Source organism: Carassius carassius, chromosome 36, assembly GCF_963082965.1.
Source record: "Carassius carassius chromosome 36, fCarCar2.1, whole genome shotgun sequence".
In the NCBI taxonomy this organism is placed as follows: domain Eukaryota; kingdom Metazoa; phylum Chordata; class Actinopteri; order Cypriniformes; family Cyprinidae; genus Carassius; species Carassius carassius.
Genome location: NC_081790.1, coordinates 5,001,091 through 5,020,865, shown reverse-complemented (window position 1 = coordinate 5,020,865; position 19,775 = coordinate 5,001,091). Strand labels below are relative to the sequence as shown.

Below are 19,775 nucleotides of genomic sequence, written 5' to 3'. Positions count from 1 at the left end.
TAGCTACATTAAAGCATCCATCCTGACAGGCCAGTGTCAGAGAGCCAGGCGGGTGTCGGGGTTATTAATAACCCTCTACAGGCTCAGGTCTAAACCCTGCTGTTAGTTCTAGCATTAGCTGGAGCTGCTGATCAGAAAGGCCTGTGAGAAACAGACACACTGACGCGTGTGTGAAATAGCTGTTGCTTTACTCACCAGTGTAAGTCTTACCGTTCACACACTCGCTGTCTGTTACAAGCCTTACTAAAATATGCCATGCTAACTAACCATAGTTTGTGTCAAAATACAATGGTTACTACGATTAGTGATACTAGATTACATTAAAATGAAATCGTTATTGCTGTCCAGCATCTTTACAGACATGCAACAGTCATATCTGAGGTAGTGTGTGAATCTACAAATGTCTAGGTAATGAAAAACACTTGATCAGTGTTTTTGTCTGCTTATTCAATAAACATTTAACAGCCTTATTACATGATAAATTATTTTAGAAGCAAAAATGGCTTGTTTTCTGAGATTAAAATTTGAATATTTGTTCTTACCTTTAATTTTCTTATTACTTTATTAGCAAATATTTTCTTCTTATTTTAAGTATAAACTACTGTAGTGCTCTCAAACAGTTAATCAGGATTAATCGCATCCAAAATAAAAGTTTTTGTTTACATACTATATGTATGTGTGCTGTGTATATTTATTATGTATATATAAATACAAACACATGCATGTATTTAAGAAAAATATGTTATGTTTATATATTAAATATATTTATATATAATGTAAAATATAAGAATATAAATGTATATGCATGTACATATTTCCAAAATATATACTGTTTGTGTGTGTTTTTTTATATACATAATAAATATGCACAGTACACATATTATGTAAACAAAAACTTTTATTTGGATGCGATTGATCTCAATTAATCGTTTGATAAGAAATTATTTTAATTTTTTTTTATTTTACATTTATTCAAAGCGAGGAAAAACAGTACATGCACCATTTAAAATACATTTATTATTAAGAAATAATTATGAAAAATAATAATAACAAATTGTATAATATAAGAAATTATAATTATTAAATACAATTATTTTTTAGATATGAAAAACAAGGTATTTTATTCTGTAAGGTTGGTTTAAATTGAAAGGTGGCAATAAAGACATTTATAATGTTACAAAAGATCTCTGTTCAGATAAATGCTGTTTTTTTATTTCTGTTCATTAAAGACTTAAAAAAATATGAATCAAAGTTTCCACCAAAATATTAATCAGCAGCACAACTGTTTTGAAAGTTGACAATGATAATAAATGTTTCAGCAAATCAGCATATTAGAATGATTTCTAAAGGATCATGTGACATTGAAGACTGGAGTAATGATGCTGACAATTCAGCTTTACATTACAGAAATAAATTATATTTGAAAATATATTCAGGTAGAGAAGAGTTATTTTAAACTGTGATAATATGCCACAATATTACTGTTTGTATTGCCTTGGTGAATCAATTCATATAAATTCAAATCAATCTTTTCTGTTATGTTAGAAATACTGATTAAGAAATGAACAAATTTAAATGCACTTTACAAATTCTGTTGGATTAAACAAGATAAAAATAACACTAATTATCAGTGGGCTTGTAGTAAATCTTCTCCTGTGGTGCGGTGCGTGTGTTTGTCATGAAATGTGTCGCCTCGCTTAATCGGATTACCTGACCTCATCCTTCAGGACAGTGTAACTAAACTCTTTTATACTTTTGCTTACATGTCATCTGTTTTTGATGTCTGTGTGTCTGTGTGTGTGTGTGTGTGTGTGTGTGTGTGTGTGTGTGTGTGTGTGTGTGTGTGTGTGTGAAAATGTATACAAAGTAACCATATTTGCTTTTTCTGTCTGTACCATGTAACTTTCACTAAAAAGCAAACCTCACACTGCCTAGTTTCATTTTTGGCAGCACTCTTTAATCTCTAACCTAAGACTGAAAATCCTGTTTCACTCATTCTAAACTTGATCGTGTTAAAAGGATTAAATGGATTGCGGCGGGCTGGATTTCCACCTAGGAGAATTCAGTAAACCGTGTTCTGATCAGGAACAGAGCTGACGGAGCCACAAGTGATAAATCCTTTCTATTCAATGTAAATCTAAGACTCTATCCTAACCAGCCACAACAAGCAACAAGACATTTTGTAAGTTGCTTAGTTTTCAGTAATTATACACTTTAAAATTTTATTTATTCCTGTGATGCAAAGCTGAATTTTCAGCATCATTACTTCAGCCTTCAGTGTCACATGATCCTTCAGAAATCATATATATATATTGTAGTATTATAAATGTAGATATATTGAATCAACATTTATATTATATTGTCCTTGTTGAAAAGTACATGTACAAGAAATACATGTAGTTAATTAATATTACTCTGTGCTTAAATGTATAATTAAACTGTAACAAGGATACCTTAAAGAGTTAGTTCACCCAAGAATAAAAATTCATCCATCTTCTACTCACCCTTCAAGCTTCCTAGGTGTATGTGACTTTCTTCTTTCAGAATAATCCAATCTAAGTTATATTAAAAATAGTCCTTGCTCTTCCAAGCCTTTCAATAGGGCTAAGCAGGTGTTTGTTGTCAACAATTCAGAAGACGTGAAATAAAGTGCGTGCATCTGTAATAAAATGTCCCTCACACGGCTCCGGGGGTGAACAAAGGCCCAAGACATCAGCCCGTTACAGATAAGTGAATTGTGTGAAAAACACTGTGTTTTTTTACACGCGAAACATGAACACATGTTATATTGCACACTGTAAACACAATCAAAGCTTCAAAAAACACGAAAAACGGGACCTTTAAATTAATGCATGGATTCGCTACAGGGGGCCTTTATTCACCCCCCGGAGCGTTGTGAGGGACAACAACAAACATTGAAAGGCTTGGAAGAGCAAGGACATTTTTTTTATATAACTTAGATTGGATTATTCTGAAAGAAGAAAGTCACATACACCTAGGATGCTTCGAGGGTGAGTAGAACATGGACAAATTAAAGTTTTGGGGTAAACTAACCCTTTAAAATATTGAACTGTATGAAGTATTGACTTTAATTAGAATGCATATTTTATTTTATAACGTAATATTTATTATAATATAATTTAATGTACTGATATTAATATTTCACATTTTTAAATATTTTCTCCTTTTTCAGAAGGATTTTGTTCAATAGCACTTTTATTTTTGCGATGTACTGACGTTAGGATCAAGTGTTGACGTCTGTTTAAAATGTTTCTATTGTGATAAATTCATGGCATATTGTAGTCTACTGTGTCCAAAAACCACCTACTTAGACAAGAAAGGGACATCTGACTGATATCTCAGCAACCAAGCATGTCAGGACCTGGGACTAGTTAACTCTGTAAATTTATCCGCTGTAATCCACACAAAAAATAATCAACCTTTAAGTCATCTGACACCTGATATCATTTTGCACATTTGTTTTAGTTATATTGTTGCCAGGAAGTCTACAGTGAGATCAGTGAGAGGTTTAAACGCTTAGGAATCAGTGTGTGCGTGTGTGTGTGTGTGTGTGTGAGAGAGAGAGAGAGAGAGAGAGAGAGAGAGCTGATCAGAAATCTGTGTTTGCAGGTTCATAAGTTGAGCAAAGAAGAGAAATGCTGTGGTGAACACTCACAATCAGGTATAACATCAGACTGTCATTAATGGTTTGTTGGTTTACTGTCTGTGTTGCACACTGTAACCCATAATGGCTCTGTATAGATTTGGTTTTTGTAACATTCTGTGAAGCAAACAAAAGCATGAATGAAATTGCACAGGTCAATGCTGCATCGAGAAGTAGAGGGGAAAAATAGAGAGACCGATCGTAGAATAAACAGATGGCTGCAGTGCACCCTGGGACAGTTGAGTGTCAGACTGTTAAAATTAGCCATAATAATTTGCTTGCCAATATATTTGCGTGCGTGTGCTTATGTGACATGACCCAGTAAGTAACAGTGTTTAGCGTTTCACATCATTTGTTCTGCTTTCTAGGGCAAGAATCACTATTGCTATTCTTTATATGACATTAAAAATTTGATCAAATTAAAAACAGAAAATATGTTAAAGAGTGCTCTGATATAACAATTAAATGTGTGTAATTAATAGAAATCAAATTATAAATAAATAATTATTAAAAAGATTATAGTTTAGAATAAATTAAATTGTTTATTTTAATTTATATTTTAATTAAATATCCATCTTTCTATCTGTCTTTCAATATAGACAGAAACTTAGTGCCACTAATTTATTAAAGTTAAATAATAAATAATAATAAATTAAATTAAAGTGACACTTTAATAAAATAATTAAAGTTATTTAAAAAATAAATGTATTAAATGTATTCATTTAAGAGTGCTCCTTATACAATTGGGTTAATTCACAGTTTAAATTGTAATACAATTTAAATGTATAAAATTAATATAACTACATTTATAATTAAATAACTATATAAAACAATAACTACATAAAATAACTAAAAATGAAATTATTTAATTTAATATTATATTAAATTTAATATTATAATATTGAATATATTCATATTTTAAAAAAGTAGCATTAAATATTGACTGAAATTAGTAGAAATATATATACATATATATATATATATATATAATAAAACAATAATTGAATTGCTGTATTGACATTAGATTTAATATTTATTATATTCAGTGTATTAATATTTATATCATTTATTTATATTTATATTAATTATTTTTAATAAAATATTTTTATTTTTAACAAATTAAATAAATGTAATAAAAAATGTATCTAAATGTAAATAATTTAATGTTTAATAAAACTGTAATGTATAACATGAATATAAATCAATTTATAAAATACAATAAGAGATTACAATTAATAATAAATTAAATTGTATTTGTTTTAATTTAACAAATATGACCATTTGGTCTTTTATTATTGTGAAAAAGGAAAGTGTATGATTTTTGTCTTGCTCAATTTTGTCTGCTGCATGAAGCAAGGCTGTGCTTCTGATGATCATAATGATGATAATGATGATGATGATGATGCTGGTTAAAATAGTGGAGCTGGTTTGCTGTGTTCAGATAAGAGATGATGAATGCAGTTATGTCTTTGTGTGTGTGTTCGCACTCGTTGCACTCATCCTTGTTTTGTCCTTATCCAGAATGCAATTCCTTGCGTCACAAGGACCGGAGGAAAGAGTCTGTGGACGTCAGATCCATCAGCTCTCACAGTAGCGATGGTAAGAGAAAGAGAGGATGTGTTTCATCACAACACACCAACAGAAACGAGCGAAAGACAATCCCTTTAAAAGTCCAGAAGTAATTATCCAGAGAAGAGATTTGTGTTCATGTGTGCACTTGAGTGTGTGTTTATAATGTGTTTGTGTTTTATGTGAGTCACTGTGTGTGTGTGTTTATAATGTGTTTGTGTTTTATGTGAGTCACTGTGTGTGTGTGTGTGTGTGTGTGTGTGTGTGTGTGTGTGTGTGTGTGTGTGTGTGTGTGTGTGTGTGTGTGTGTTTGTAAGTGGGGCTTTTTGTGACGTGGGCAGCGTTGATGACATCAGCACACCCACAGTCTCAGTGCACTCTGACGCAGATGGATGTATTAAAAGAGCCCTCCCTCTCTCTCTCTCTCTCTCTCTCTCTCTCTCTCTCTCTCTCTCTCTCTCTCTCAGCTCCCAGTCTACAGAACCGCAGATATTCTTCTATGGCCAGAATCCACTCCATGACTATTGAAGCTCCAATCACTAAGGTACACCTGCATTATTATACACACCTGAAAACAAAAAAAAACATTAAACTGTATGAATAATTATAACCATCTGATTTAGTACAAATCAATACAGAATCAGCTATCTAACTATCTGTCCATCTATCTGTCTCTGTGTTGTTCTATCTATCTATATGTCTATCTGTCTGTCTGTCTATTGTTCTATTTATCTGTCTGCAGGGTTTGTACAAGGTGCTTGAATTGCTTGAAGTACTTGAATTTGACTTTTTGAAGTTTAAGTACTGGAAAACCATTGAAAACAGCCATTTTTTGAGAAGGTACTTGAAAAGTACTTGAATTTTTAAAGGGAAGTATATATATAAAATATGTTGGTGGGGGGGGGGGCTGGGTTCCTCGATAAAACTCAATTTTTATGCAAAATTAAAGATGCAGCGCGTCTGATATAAATACTGAGCCATTTCGCCAGGCTTTTAGCAGCGCACGAGATCTCTGAATATTACTCCTTGAGGTGAAAAGTGGTCTCGCGATGTTAGTATAAGTTGTGTTTGTGGTAAAAATTTTGATAGTGCTTGCGTTATATTGTTATGAATCGCCTTCGATAATGAGCACGATATTGCGTAGCTGGTAAGTGATCTACGGCTTTGTCTATTAAATGCCACTCCAATTATAAGCAGGTGATGGCTATTTACTAGATGCGCATGACTAGATGCTCATGATCATATTGTTAGATATATCTCCCAGCCCTACAACACATATAAAGTCTGACAAGTTTTGTGTTGCACTGTTATCATTTACAAGTGTGGAGCTCATCTCCATCTTACAAACCCTTCCTCTGCATATGCTATGAGTTTGTGTTGCTTAACATAGTAAACTTAAGTTGGTTATGTTCATATTTTGTGTAGGCATATTACATTACGTAGGGCTATTTTATTAGGGTTGTTCAATAAAACTATGTAATTACTTGGTTTTGAAACTTCATTTGAACCAATTATTATTGTCTCATCTTTAGTTTATATATTAATAGTCATACAAAAGCCTGTTTTTCATTTAGCTCAATTTGTATTACAAAAAAAATATCAGATTACTCAATTGTCAAAATAATCAGTAGATTCCTTGATGACCAAAATAATAATTAGTGACAGCCTTAGATTAGTTACAATATTTAAAAATACAACTGCATTGTTTTGATTTGTGTGATTTAAAAGAAAAATAAATAATTAAAGAATAAATAAAAGAAAGCGATAACTTTACCATAATATACTTTCAAATGTTAAAGTTGCCACAGTCATTGCATGCTTTTGTCCTGCACTTTATTTGTGCCATTTGTTTTATTAGTTTATTAGAATTTAAAAGATAATAACAATATTGTTTTATAAGTCCGATTTTAGTCCTTGAAATCCAAAAAAATAGTGTTTGAAAAGTCCTTGAAAGTCCTGGAAATTCATTTAGCAGTTTCTGTACGAACCCTGTGTCTGTCTGTCTGTTTTCTATGTTGTTCTGTCTACCCATTCATCTATCTATCTATCTATCTATATATCTAACTATCTCGTTCTCTCTATTGTTGTCTGTCTGTCCGTCTTTCCATCCTTCTGTCTATCCATCCATCCATCCATCGTTGTATCATTCTGTTGTTCTCTCTACCCATCCATCCATACATACATCTATCATTCTATGAATCTATATGTGTTCTCAATTCCATTCTCAATGGCACACAACCCTGAGACATGCTGAACACCTTTGTGTCTGTGTATTTATGATTACTCTGTCACAACTGTTGATTTGTTGGTGACAATGGAAGCAAAACAGACGTCAGAGGGGAAAATTCTTTACTACAGAGATATTTATGGATGTAAACCTTTGAGTAGTGGTTTGTTGTTTTCTTTCACCTTCTGTTCTTGTTCTACATGTATTTGTTGTCTTTATAGGTGATAAATATCATTAACGCAGCGCAGGAGAGCAGTCCTGTGACAGTAGCGGAAGCTCTGGATCGTGTTCTGGAGATTCTGAGGACCACCGAACTCTACTCACCCCAACTGGCCTCAAAAGAGGACGATCCCCACACCAATGACCTGGTTGGGGGGCTTATGAGTGTAAGTCGAGATTTCACCTTTTATTCTTAAAGGTGCTTATTTGATTTTATTTGATTTTATTATTATTCAATTTGATTTTATTCCTAACCATAATTTTATTAATTTTATTGTATTATTAACCCTATATTTTATTTGATTGCTAACCCTAATCCTATTCATTTAATTTCTAACCATAATTTTATAAATTTTATTATTAATCCTATATTTGAAACATAACTCTATAATTTTTTTATATATATTGTATTTTATTTTATTATTTTTATTTATTTTATTTTAACCATAATTTTATTGATTTGATTTTTAGCATTAACCCTATATTTGATTTGATTTGGTTGTTAAGCCTAACCCTGTTCATTTTATTTTATTGCTTACCCTTTTTATTTTATTTTATTTCATATTTTTATTTAATTTATTAATTAATTTATTTTAATAATTGCTAACCTTAATTCCTTTTTCCTTATTTATTTATTTGTTTAATTTTATTTTATACTTGTTTTCAAAAGAGCGTAATCCATCATATGACTCCTGTTTGGAACTAAAAGACACAAAAGCCTAGAAGTCATCTTACACCCACATGATTCACAGAAATAGCTTAAAAATACTCTTCAAACACATGCAGTCAAAGATATCATAAACAGAACAGATCAATATTAAACAGCCGGGAAATTTCACAAACTGATTTCCTGTACACAAACAAACATAGACCAGATTTTTTCAGAAGAGAATCAACATTACGGGAGAAATTCAGACATGCTTTGCCAGGAAACTGGTCTTATATACAGCGTGTGACTGCATGTCATTGGTAGTCAGTAGATGTGAATGCTCTTGTTTTCGTGGCACAGATACATTGAGCTCCATGCTGCCTGGCACAGGCTGTTTCACAGTTAGCCAGCAGTCTGTGATGACAGTGCCGCACTTGTTTACATAGCAGTCTTGATGTCTGACAGACATCTCCCCATTTAAAAGCAGTCCACTTTTAAACCACATTTTAAAAGTTTTAGACAAGAAAATACTTGCTAGACTAAAAGAGGGTTCACACAGACAGAGATTCGCAGGTACACAGAACAGAAGTCGTTCATTTGAGATTCAATGAGACTTTTGGTGATGCAGCGATGCAGTGGTAACTGAACAGTGAAGCTTAAATGATCTGTTTCCTAATATAGCAGGATACAAATACCAAGAAGTTTTAACAGGGTTTACTTCTTGGCTCCAGACATGAATTTGGAGATTGTTATTTGGCAGAGTTCCCACTGTGCTGAAAGACTTGGGAATATCAGGGATTCTCAAACGTTGTAGGCCAGGAAAAGTCACAGAAATTAATAAAATGTTGACTTGAAAGATAATCTAGTTATTCTCAGTTGCAAAGTACTTCTTACTCATTATGTGAAGAAGAGACCTGATCACAAACACCTGGAGAAGTCATGCAAAATTTTTTGCAAAAATTGCAAAAATCCATTGGTCAAAAGCATGGAAACAGCATGTTGCTAATTCTTTTGTTATTAATATATAGGCATGTTTTATGAAATATTATTTGGTAGGTGATATTGAATATTTTTTCTTTGAATATTTAGCTGAATTTTATATATTAAAGTTTTATTTATTTATTTTATTTTTGTTTTTGATTTGGTTATATCTCTAAAAACAATCATTTTTCTTGTTTAGATAATGAGGGATGATATTTAATATTCATCATAATCAACTACATATGACTCATCAAGATGGTGTACATAGAGCTTAAATTCTGTTTAACCTGGAATAGTTATTTGATGGATTAAATCTTGAATATCAATTATATACTACTCTTCTTTAGAGTCAGCTTTTTTTTTGCCAGTAAGGATGCATTTAAATTGATTAAACATGACAGTAAATACATTTACAACAAATTATTTCTGTTTAATACAAAAATATGGAGCTTTCAGCATTGGTAATAATAGCAAATGTTTCATGGGCAGCAAACTTACAGACTTACAGACTGGTGGTGTAGTTCTGATTAATTAAAATGCAAAATAACTACAAAGCCAGATTCAGGGCGCTTCCTTTCATAATGTCATTTTTCTCTGTTACATAAAGGTCAAGCGGATACGATGCACAAGTCTCAAGAGTTCAAATGACCTTTTTGGTGGGTGACCTTTTGAGGGAGAGGTCAGAGGTCAATCATACAGTGAAATATCTGAGTTGAGATAGTGCAGCTGTGGCCTGTGATCATTACAGACGGGATGTGTGTGTGTCATATTTATACATGTACAGTGCTATTATCCTTCGCCTGCAACATCTCAGACTGAGTTTGTTTTAAGTACTGGAAGAGTCTCTTTGAATCTGGATCTGTTTTCTGTGTGTTTAATATCCTGTAGACCTGATAAATGGCTTTTCTCGTGAGAGCATGGCAAGCAAGCGCAAGTGAATTATGGGTAGCGTGGTAGTGCTGTGCTTAAGTGTGTTGTTATGATTATGTTGACTGGAAGCGATATTTTGACTTCCTCAAGTCTTTTTCTCTTACATTTCAGTCAGATATATTGATGTATATTTTTTTTAAATTTCAGGACGGACTCAGAAGGCTCTCTGGGAATGAGTATGTCTTCTCCAAAAGTGCATTGCACCGTAAGTTCCATCCCTGAAAATGATTATTGATATAATACAGATTGGATGAAATGTTGGATGTTTTAAACCAACTTTGAATAAACGATTTCAGCCTATTTACCATCTTGGGTTATACCTATTAAGTATTATTTAGTATTATAGGATGTAATTTAAAATATAAAAGGCACTTAATTAAATACTTGTAACATAATTATACACATTATGGCAAGAAAATGTGTAACAGAATGAAAATGAAAAGTTACAGCGAGGGATTAAACTCTAGGGAGTTAAAAGGTTTTCATTCAAAGCTGTTTAAAGTAGGGTAATTGTAAATAAAACTACAATTATTATAAATAAAGATTAAATAAAATATAAATATTAGATGAAATAAAATTAACTAAACAAGAATTAAAAATGTTGCCTTAAGTTAAAGCACTAAAATTATTAACTGCAAATAAACTAAAACATAACAATAATTAATTAATAATAATAAATTATATATATATATATATATATATATATACAATAAATTAAACCTAAATAGTATGTCAAATTAAATGAAAATTAAAACGAAAATTGAACTAAAACTGAAATAAAAATTAATGGAAGCAAAATAGAATATAAAAAACACATGACAAAAATACATGGCAAAATGACAATAAATTAAAATGAAAAACTAAAATAAAAATATAAATCCTAAATTATATAAAAATGAAAAAAATATAAATTACAAAAAACAAAATTGCTAAAAATTAAACTAAACCAAAACTTCAACTAAAGCTGAAATACAATAAATGAAACCTAAATTATTAAAAAAGTGATGTGACATTCAGCCAAGTATGGTGACCCATACTCAAAATTCGTGCTCTGCATTTAACCCATCCAAAGTGCACACACAGAGAGCAGTAAACACACACCCGGAGCAGTGGGCAGCCATTTATGCTGCGGCACCCAGGGAGCAGTTGTGGGTTCGGTGCCTAGCTCAAGGGCACCTAAGTCATGGAATTGCCAGCCTGAGATTCGAACCCACAACCCTAGGGGTTAGGAGTCAAACTCTCTAACCACTAGACCACGACTTCCCCACAAAGGGGTCATACGATGCGATGCGAGTGTTACAAGCTGTTTGTGAATAGATAAGATCCCTGAAGTTGCAAAGACCAAAGTCTCGAACCCAAAGAGATATTCTTTATAAAAGTTAAGACTCAACCACGCCCCTAAAAAACACCTCATTTAAACACACCCCCACATGCCTACATCACTGCGTGGGAAGATTTGCATAACGCCACCCAAATGTTCACACAAAGAAAGAAGGTGTAACTTTGATTCTCGCTGTAGTATTTTTGCTGCCGCCGCCATGTTGTGGAAAAGCTGTGTGTTTCGTTGTGAAGGCGAAGCTACTTTGTTTGGCCTTCCAAAAAGAGGACATGACTAGAAAGCAGTGGTTAAGCTGTATTTACAACAGTGTTCCAGAACAGTTCAACCCAAATATTCAAATGTGTGCAGTGCATTTTACGGAGGACTGTTTCCTGATGCAACGTGTAAAAAGACAGTATAAATCATTATAATCAGTATTTATGACCCCACTGGATGCAACAAAAGCCTCATTTGTAATGGGTTTTATTGGTTTTGTCTCATCACTCCAGGACACAACATCACAGTATGATAAGGGGCGTAACTTTCCATCACACGCTTGAGGTAATCGGCCAATCACAACGCCCTGGATAGCTGGCCAATCAGAGCACACCTCGCTTCTCAGAACAATGAGCTTTGTAAAAATCAACTCGTTTCAGAAAGGGCGGGGCATAGAGCAGCAACAATAATGTACATTATGTGGAAACTATTGTGTTTTTTAACCTAAAGATTTAATTACACCAATTACACAAAATAATGTTGTTTTTAGGAACCTCATATGACCCCCTTAAAAAAAAAGAATAAATTGGCAAAGTAATAACAAAATTACTAAAAATTAAACTTGAAACTAAAAACTGAAAATATAGAAATTAAAGCAAAATGAAAACTGAAAATATGCTAAATTAAAAAGGAAAACTGAAAATAAAAAAATTTAAGCTAATTTAAAATATTAATAAAAACGACAATAGTATATAATTAGCACTAGTTTAAAGTATCTGAAATGTTTTTGTGCCTTTCTGCCATGTTTTATCTTGACATTGAATGTTTGGCCATCACCCATTTGACCTTCAGATATGAGTCAGAGTCAGCTGGCAGTGCCTGTCCCATTAAACGACATCCCGTCCTCCATCGCAGAGCTCCTCAATGAGGAGGAATGCTGGGAACTCAATATTCTGGAGCTGGAGGCAGCTACTCACAAGAGGTACCAGAAAGCGAGACTTTTCTTTATGTAAAACCTGTTTTTAATGGGGGAAAATTCTGATTGTTATAGTGTGTGTGTGTGTGTGTGTGTTCGCAGGCCGCTGTCATACCTAGGGCTGAAGATCTTCTCTGCTTTTGGTGTGTGTGAGTTCCTGAACTGCACAGAGGCCACAATGCGCTCGTGGCTGCAGGTGATCGAGGCTAATTACCACGCATCCAACTCCTACCACAACTCAACACACGCCGCAGACGTCCTGCACGCCACAGCCTACTTCCTGCGCAAGGACAGAGTCAAGGTAACCCTGAAATGTCTCAGTTTATACTTTGATCAAAAATGGAAACATCGGCCAAAGGTAAGAACAGCCTTTTTTTAAGGCTTTACTTTTGAAAACTTTTTTTTTCAAAATTGATTTTGTTTACTTGTTTTGACCATTCATCATTACTCAAACATTTATTCAAAAGTATGATTAACATCGTTGTAAATTTCTAAATGTTTTCTTATATTATTAATTATTAATAGTGCTTATATAAAAACCATTAAATTAATGTAAAATGTTATTTAAATTAAATTAAATTAAATTAAAAGCGTAATTATTTTGTAGTTTATAAAGTAATTTTATCAATTAAATATAATAATAAAGTTGTGCCATACATTTACAGTTTACCTCAGCCAAATAAACTGGATTGAATCTGAATTTTATCAAAATGATCCAGAATGAATTATATACAAGACTGATCAGCTTATATGTGTCAGTAACTAATAATACTTTTAATTCTAATATTTTCATATTTATTTAATATTTTATGAACATGCATTTTTATAAATACTGTAAATGTAATATTTATATTAGAATACATTATTTAATATAAAATGAATTTATTAATAATAATATCATATTAAATTCTAATTAAAAATACTTGTGCTAGAATTATAATTATAATTTAAATTTTAATATTTAACAATATTTTAGAGTTATTTTTTAAATAACTAATTAATGTTAATGCAAACAAATTCTTTTGAAAAGCAAAACTGAACAAAAAAAATAAGAACACTCAAAAAGCAAAAAATCTTTATACTATTTTCTTAATATTTGTTCAAAATTCTCTTAAAAATTGTGCATTACCTATTGATAAAGGCAGTTAAGTTGCCAGAGTTTTTGACTGATGCTGTTAATCTCATAAAACAGTCAGTCACTAATATTGCGGTGACATAAACAATTTTGAGTTACTTCTATAACTTACCTACAGTATCTGTGCTGTGTTTGCAGGGCAGTCTTGACCAGTTGGATGAAGTAGCGGCGCTGTTGGCAGCAACCGTCCATGACGTTGATCACCCGGGCCGCACCAATTCATTCCTGTGCAATGCAGGCAGTGAGCTGGCCATTCTGTACAACGACACGGCCGTCCTGGAGAGTCACCATGCCGCTCTAGCGTTCCAGCTTACTGTAAGAGACAGCAAGTGCAACATCTTCAAAAACATGGAAAGGTATCAGTGTCAGCTAAAGCTTCATTTGACTCGCGCTGATCCAGCACTAAACTCTCTCAACCTCTACCTATTCAGGACTCAGTTTCGAACCCTACGGCAGGCCATAATAGACATGGTGCTGGCAACAGAAATGACACGACACTTTGAACACGTCAACAAGTTCGTAAACAGCATCAACAAACCCATGAGTGCCATTGAGGAGACAAGCTCCAGTGTAAGATGCACAATATTGTTTTTCATACTGTATGAGTACAGTCTGACAAATGCAGATCTGCATGTGTTACAGAGTGAAGGCAGTGATTGTGAGGGTCAGGCCAGTATTCGCAACTCTCCTGAGAATCGTCTGTTAATTAAACGGATGTTGATTAAATGTGCTGATGTGGCCAATCCCTGCAGACCTCTGGAGCTCTGCATCGAATGGGCTGGTCGCATTTCAGAGGAGTACTTTGCTCAGGTAAAAACACTCAGTCACTATTGCACTTACAGTACATGCTTGCAATGAAATACATTTTTTTATTGTCATTTAACTTTAAAAAAATATTGTATTTCCCAGTGAAATATAGTTTCTGAAGTATAGTATAAAGTATAGCACTTGATTATCGCAACTGGACCACAAGAAATTAGTTTAAATTATTTTATTTTATAATTGTATTGGGTAATTGATGAAAAGATTGATGAAAAATAATTATTATATGTGTATTTATTTATTTATTACATTACATGTGACTTAATATAAACAAATTAATTAACTATTTAAATTCAAAATGCATATGCTGAAATTAAATTTCAAATTTTTATATTAATATTTTCTTTATAATATCTCAAATATTTACTTCAAAAAAGTTTGAAGCAGAAATGATTTATTGCACACAGTATTTGTTGAAAAGGCCAGTTTTAGTTTCTTGATTAAAAAAAAATAGATTTATTATGTGTATACATTTATTTATTAAAATATATTTGACATAATATACAAAAAGTAATAATCGGCAACTATTTAAATTCAAAATACATGTGCTGAATTTAAAATTATAATTTTAATATCTTAATAATTTGCTCAAAATTGCTTGAAACGGTAACATTGCATGCATTATCTCTTGAAAAAGCACAGTTAAGATGCCACAGTTATTGACTAATGCTGATCATCTCAAAATGGCCAAATAATGGCAGATATATATACAATGATTTGTCTTTGCTTTCTGTATTTGCAATCTCCTTATTTCCTTAGACTGACGAGGAGAAGAGACAAGGTTTGCCGGTTGTCATGCCAGTGTTTGACCGGAATACCTGCAGCATTCCTAAATCCCAGATCTCATTTATTGACTATTTCATCACGGACATGTTTGATGCCTGGGATGGTAAATATACACACACTCACACACACACTACATAATAATCAGGGCTGCACCATTCAAAATGTGATATCTCAGTATTTATGTTTTGACATTTGCTTTCAGCCTCATAGCTGTGTTATTTTAGCATCATTAAGTTAGTCTTATGGGTTTTTTTTTTTTTATTAAATCATTTAGATTTTAAAAGGTTTTAGTAATTTTGTTGTGTATGTTCTTTCTTTTTTTAAAATATGTATATATAGTTATTTTTAATTCAGTTTTTTTATTTCAGTTATAGTTATTTTAATACATCAAGTAAAACTAAATAATAAATGTGTCCTTGGCAACTAGCTGATAATAATAATAATATATATATATATATATATATATATATATATATATCGTATGTTTATGAAAAGTCCTCACATCCAACTAAAAAAGGACAGGCAATGAAAAAAAGGCGGACAAAAGGTTTATTTGCAAATCATACATTGCTCTCATGTCAATAATCTTGAACTGGTTTATTAGATCTTGTCTTAAGATTGCTGTAATATTCATGATGATCTTTATTTTGCAACAAAATCATTTGTGAATATAACAAAAATATGAAATATTTCACTCTACAACAAATCCATAAAAAATAATTATCAAGTAAAAAATTATTCTAATACACAATAATGAGGAAGTATTTTGTGTGTGTGTTTGGGAGAGAGACAGAGAGAAAGAGAATACTTTCCCAGGCATCTTTTTGACTCATCTGGTTCTCCTAAAAGAGATGAAATGGTCCATTAGCAACAGTAGATGTTGGACTGGAGGGGTTGAGAACGGGGGTTGTGTTAGATGGTTGCTGAGAGGTTGTGATAATGTTTTCCAGAGGTTGAGCTGACTGTGGCGAGCTTTGGAAACTTTAGGTTCTGTTTCCCACTGAGCCGAACCCCAGAGAATTAACCTGCTTACTGTCAACACACAACAGCCGTGATGTCACGGAAAATTTAAAATTGCTGGAAAGGGGAAGGGGTAAGCGTGTGTGTGTATGTGAGAGAGAGAAAGAATGTGCATCTGTGTGTGTGTCTTTGATTTTCGTAGTCTGGGGTCAGGATGCAGTGAAGCAGAATCTCTTGAGCTCTCCGCAGATTTAGTTCCCAAGGTCACGATCAGGTCAGTTTATCATAGAAGAGCTGCTTTCGTGTGTGTGTGTGTGTGTGTGTGTGCGTGTGTGCGTGCGTGTGTCTGTGTGTGTGTGTGTCTGTGTGTGTGTGTGACAGATTCAGCAGGGGGCACTGAAAACATCCTCGAGAGGATGTACCAGAAATCTGAGAGTGTGTGCATATGTGTGAACATTCAAATATATTTACACTCATGCAAACAACACATACACTCACACGTCTGCAGTCCGTCTGCCAGAAACCAGTGCAGCCGAACAGATGGTGAGCTGGGAAAGAAAAACATTAGAATTATCAACACTTGCTTACTGTTACATATTCGATAGATAGATAGATAGATAGATAGATAGATAGATAGATAGATAGATAGATAGATAGAAAAACACACACCCATAAAATATATAAACATTTATTTAAGATTTTAGTATTATTATTAGTGCTAGGCAACGATTACAATTTTTAATCATGATTAATTGCAATTAATCGCATTGTTATGCACAAATCTAATAATGCATTCAAAAGTAGTGTATTGTGCATTTTTTTCATTTACAAGTTCTGCTATATGAACAAAAGTGCAATAACATTTGGTTTGCAAAACTTTAAACAAAAAAGATGCTTTTTTACAGCAGTATTCCTTTTACATAGTAGCAGGTAAAATATTTTTTGTAAATCTTAACTTTTAACATTAATGTAATTAAATTAAATATAAAACAAGGTATTTGTCACTACCAGGACATTAACATTTTTATAGAAAATATTTTATAGTTTGTTATAGAAAACAATTCATGCTCCGAGTCCAGAGCCTCGATCATAACATTATAACAGGCATCTTCCTATTAGACACCTGCACGATCACGGGACCCATCGCAGTAGAGTGCGGCGCGGGACAACACTTGATGGGCGGGTAAAGACTCGTGTGTGTGGGATGCGGGAGAATAATTAGGGTGTGCTCACACTAGGCAATCTTAACCCCCAAAGCCTGGTTTGTTTGACTAGTGTGATCGCTCCATTCAGCAGTCCCTGGCTCGGTTGGAAGAGTTGGACAAGAGCGCAGTTCAGTTATATATAGATCAGTCAGTGTGAGCCCTAAACGTGCCCGAGTGCAGATCTTCTGATACGTGCTGCATGATTGCGTGAATATTTCTGAGCTGCAAAAGCAATAGATATGTAAAGCAATATATTGTGAGAGGGCCATGTGTTACCGTGCCCATACGACTCAAAATAATAAACCACAAAGTTAAAAAAACAATGCACTCCACTGTGTTGAGCAAGCGCTTCTCTGCTTTTTTCCTGTGCTATCGGAAACTTCCTATTTCCCATTTATGAAGTCATGATTATGAGCTCAGTGCTTTATTTTCTGTTGATGTTTAGCATAAATAATCTGATCGGGAGCATTCCCTCCTGTGACCCATGATTTGTCAGTATGTGTATTCAGAGCCAGTAAGCAACAGACTTTCATAATAATAATTATCGGCGTTAATCAATTAATGCATTAATGCAGCACTAATTATTATTAATATTTTTTTATTATCAAGGTTCAAGGTATCTTTATTAGTACCCTAAGGTAAATTTGTTGTGCAGACAAGAGATTCAGCAATCCTAAAAACAATTCTCTCTCTTTCTCTCCCTATTTTAGCCTAATTTTTATTATATATATATATATATATATATATATATATATATATATATATATATATATATATATATATATATATATATATATAACAATTGTTTATTTCCTAGAGCTAATTTCTATCTCTCTTTCTCTCTTTCTCTCTCTCAGCCTTTGCCAGTTTGCCAGGTCTTATGGAGAATTTGGCAGAGAACTACAAATACTGGAAGAACTTGGATGAGATGAAATGTAAAAGCTTACGGCCTCCGCCTTCTCAGTGACCCTCATAACTCTTTTACTGTCGAGGTCAAAGGTCAGAGGTTATGCCGTGAATGTAGCATCTCTGCCCGGCCTCCAGGTTTCCGTCCATTGAACATAGATCAGCAGCCCTGTTTCCCTGACGACGCTCCACCCCTAGTGACAATCGTCCGGTAAAAGGGTAAAACAGACAAATGACAAAACGAATGCACTTTATCAGCATGCAGTCCTCTTCCAGCATCTTTTCACTTTCTTATCTTCTCTTTTAAAATCCATCTGTTCTACCAGCTGTTTTTAATGATTTCTGGACAGTGATTTTTTTGTAATGTCTGACACAAGAAAACAAAGACTGATCTTAGTCCAGTACCCTTACGAAAGGAAAATATATTTACCAATATATTTTAAGAAATATATTGTGATATATTGTAATATATTAATTTCCCTTTTTATTTTCTAAAATATTATATATTTGAATACATTTAATAATATATTGATGATACATATATTACATAATATATTGCAAAATATACAAATGATTGCCGCTTTCAATATATTGCAATATATTGGAAAAAATAAATATATATAAGAATATATGCCTAATATATTACATGATATTTTACAATATACTGCAATATATTTTTGTTTCATAAGGGTAGAGGACTGTATATACTATATTCGCTCAAATATGGAACTGAAACGTGAATGATCAGAGAGGTCTAGCTCAGTAGCTGAGTCTCACTGACACTCTGCTTCAAAATATAGCCCTTTTGGCATTTGGATCTATGATTCCACTTGTTTGTTAATGTTACATGTGCACATTTACAGACAAGTGGAATCATAGATCCAAATGCCAAAAGGGCTTTATTTGGAAGCAGAGTGTCAGTGAGACTGAGCTACTTAGGAAACCAGAAAGGACCCAGTAGCGAGCCCTGAGGCATGCCTCATTTTCCCCACTATTGATTTGTTTAAATGCAGCACAGATATTTTGACACAATATTGTTGACACAAGCAAATGTCAGCTTGCCAAAACAGAAGAAATGAAGACGCGCTTTTATTCGGATGATGAAACTGTATTGACCAGCACTGAACACGATTCAGTGTGCGAAAATGTAAAAACTGTGACGGATCAGCCCATTGTGGGCCGTCATTATTCCGGCACTTTCTGTATCAGAAC

General features: G+C 33.1%; 1 protein-coding gene across 3 annotated transcripts in view; it reads left to right on the top strand.

Moving 5' to 3' along the window:
• Nucleotides 1-18,961, top strand: part of LOC132116983 (high affinity cAMP-specific and IBMX-insensitive 3',5'-cyclic phosphodiesterase 8B-like) — a 63,366-nt gene extending 44,405 nt beyond the window's left edge. For all 3 annotated transcript variants that reach the window (XM_059525933.1, XM_059525932.1, XM_059525934.1), the window contains exons 11-22: nucleotides 3,631-3,682; nucleotides 5,186-5,263; nucleotides 5,701-5,777; nucleotides 7,682-7,846; nucleotides 10,387-10,444; nucleotides 12,626-12,755; nucleotides 12,852-13,050; nucleotides 14,023-14,240; nucleotides 14,316-14,454; nucleotides 14,527-14,694; nucleotides 15,466-15,595; nucleotides 18,515-18,961. In XM_059525933.1, coding sequence (XP_059381916.1) covers nucleotides 3,631-3,682; nucleotides 5,186-5,263; nucleotides 5,701-5,777; nucleotides 7,682-7,846; nucleotides 10,387-10,444; nucleotides 12,626-12,755; nucleotides 12,852-13,050; nucleotides 14,023-14,240; nucleotides 14,316-14,454; nucleotides 14,527-14,694; nucleotides 15,466-15,595; nucleotides 18,515-18,624 — 1,524 coding nt within the window. In that variant the 3' untranslated portion in view covers nucleotides 18,625-18,961. The remainder of the gene's footprint in view (nucleotides 1-3,630; nucleotides 3,683-5,185; nucleotides 5,264-5,700; nucleotides 5,778-7,681; nucleotides 7,847-10,386; nucleotides 10,445-12,625; nucleotides 12,756-12,851; nucleotides 13,051-14,022; nucleotides 14,241-14,315; nucleotides 14,455-14,526; nucleotides 14,695-15,465; nucleotides 15,596-18,514) is intronic.
• Nucleotides 18,962-19,775: the final 814 nt, after the last annotated feature.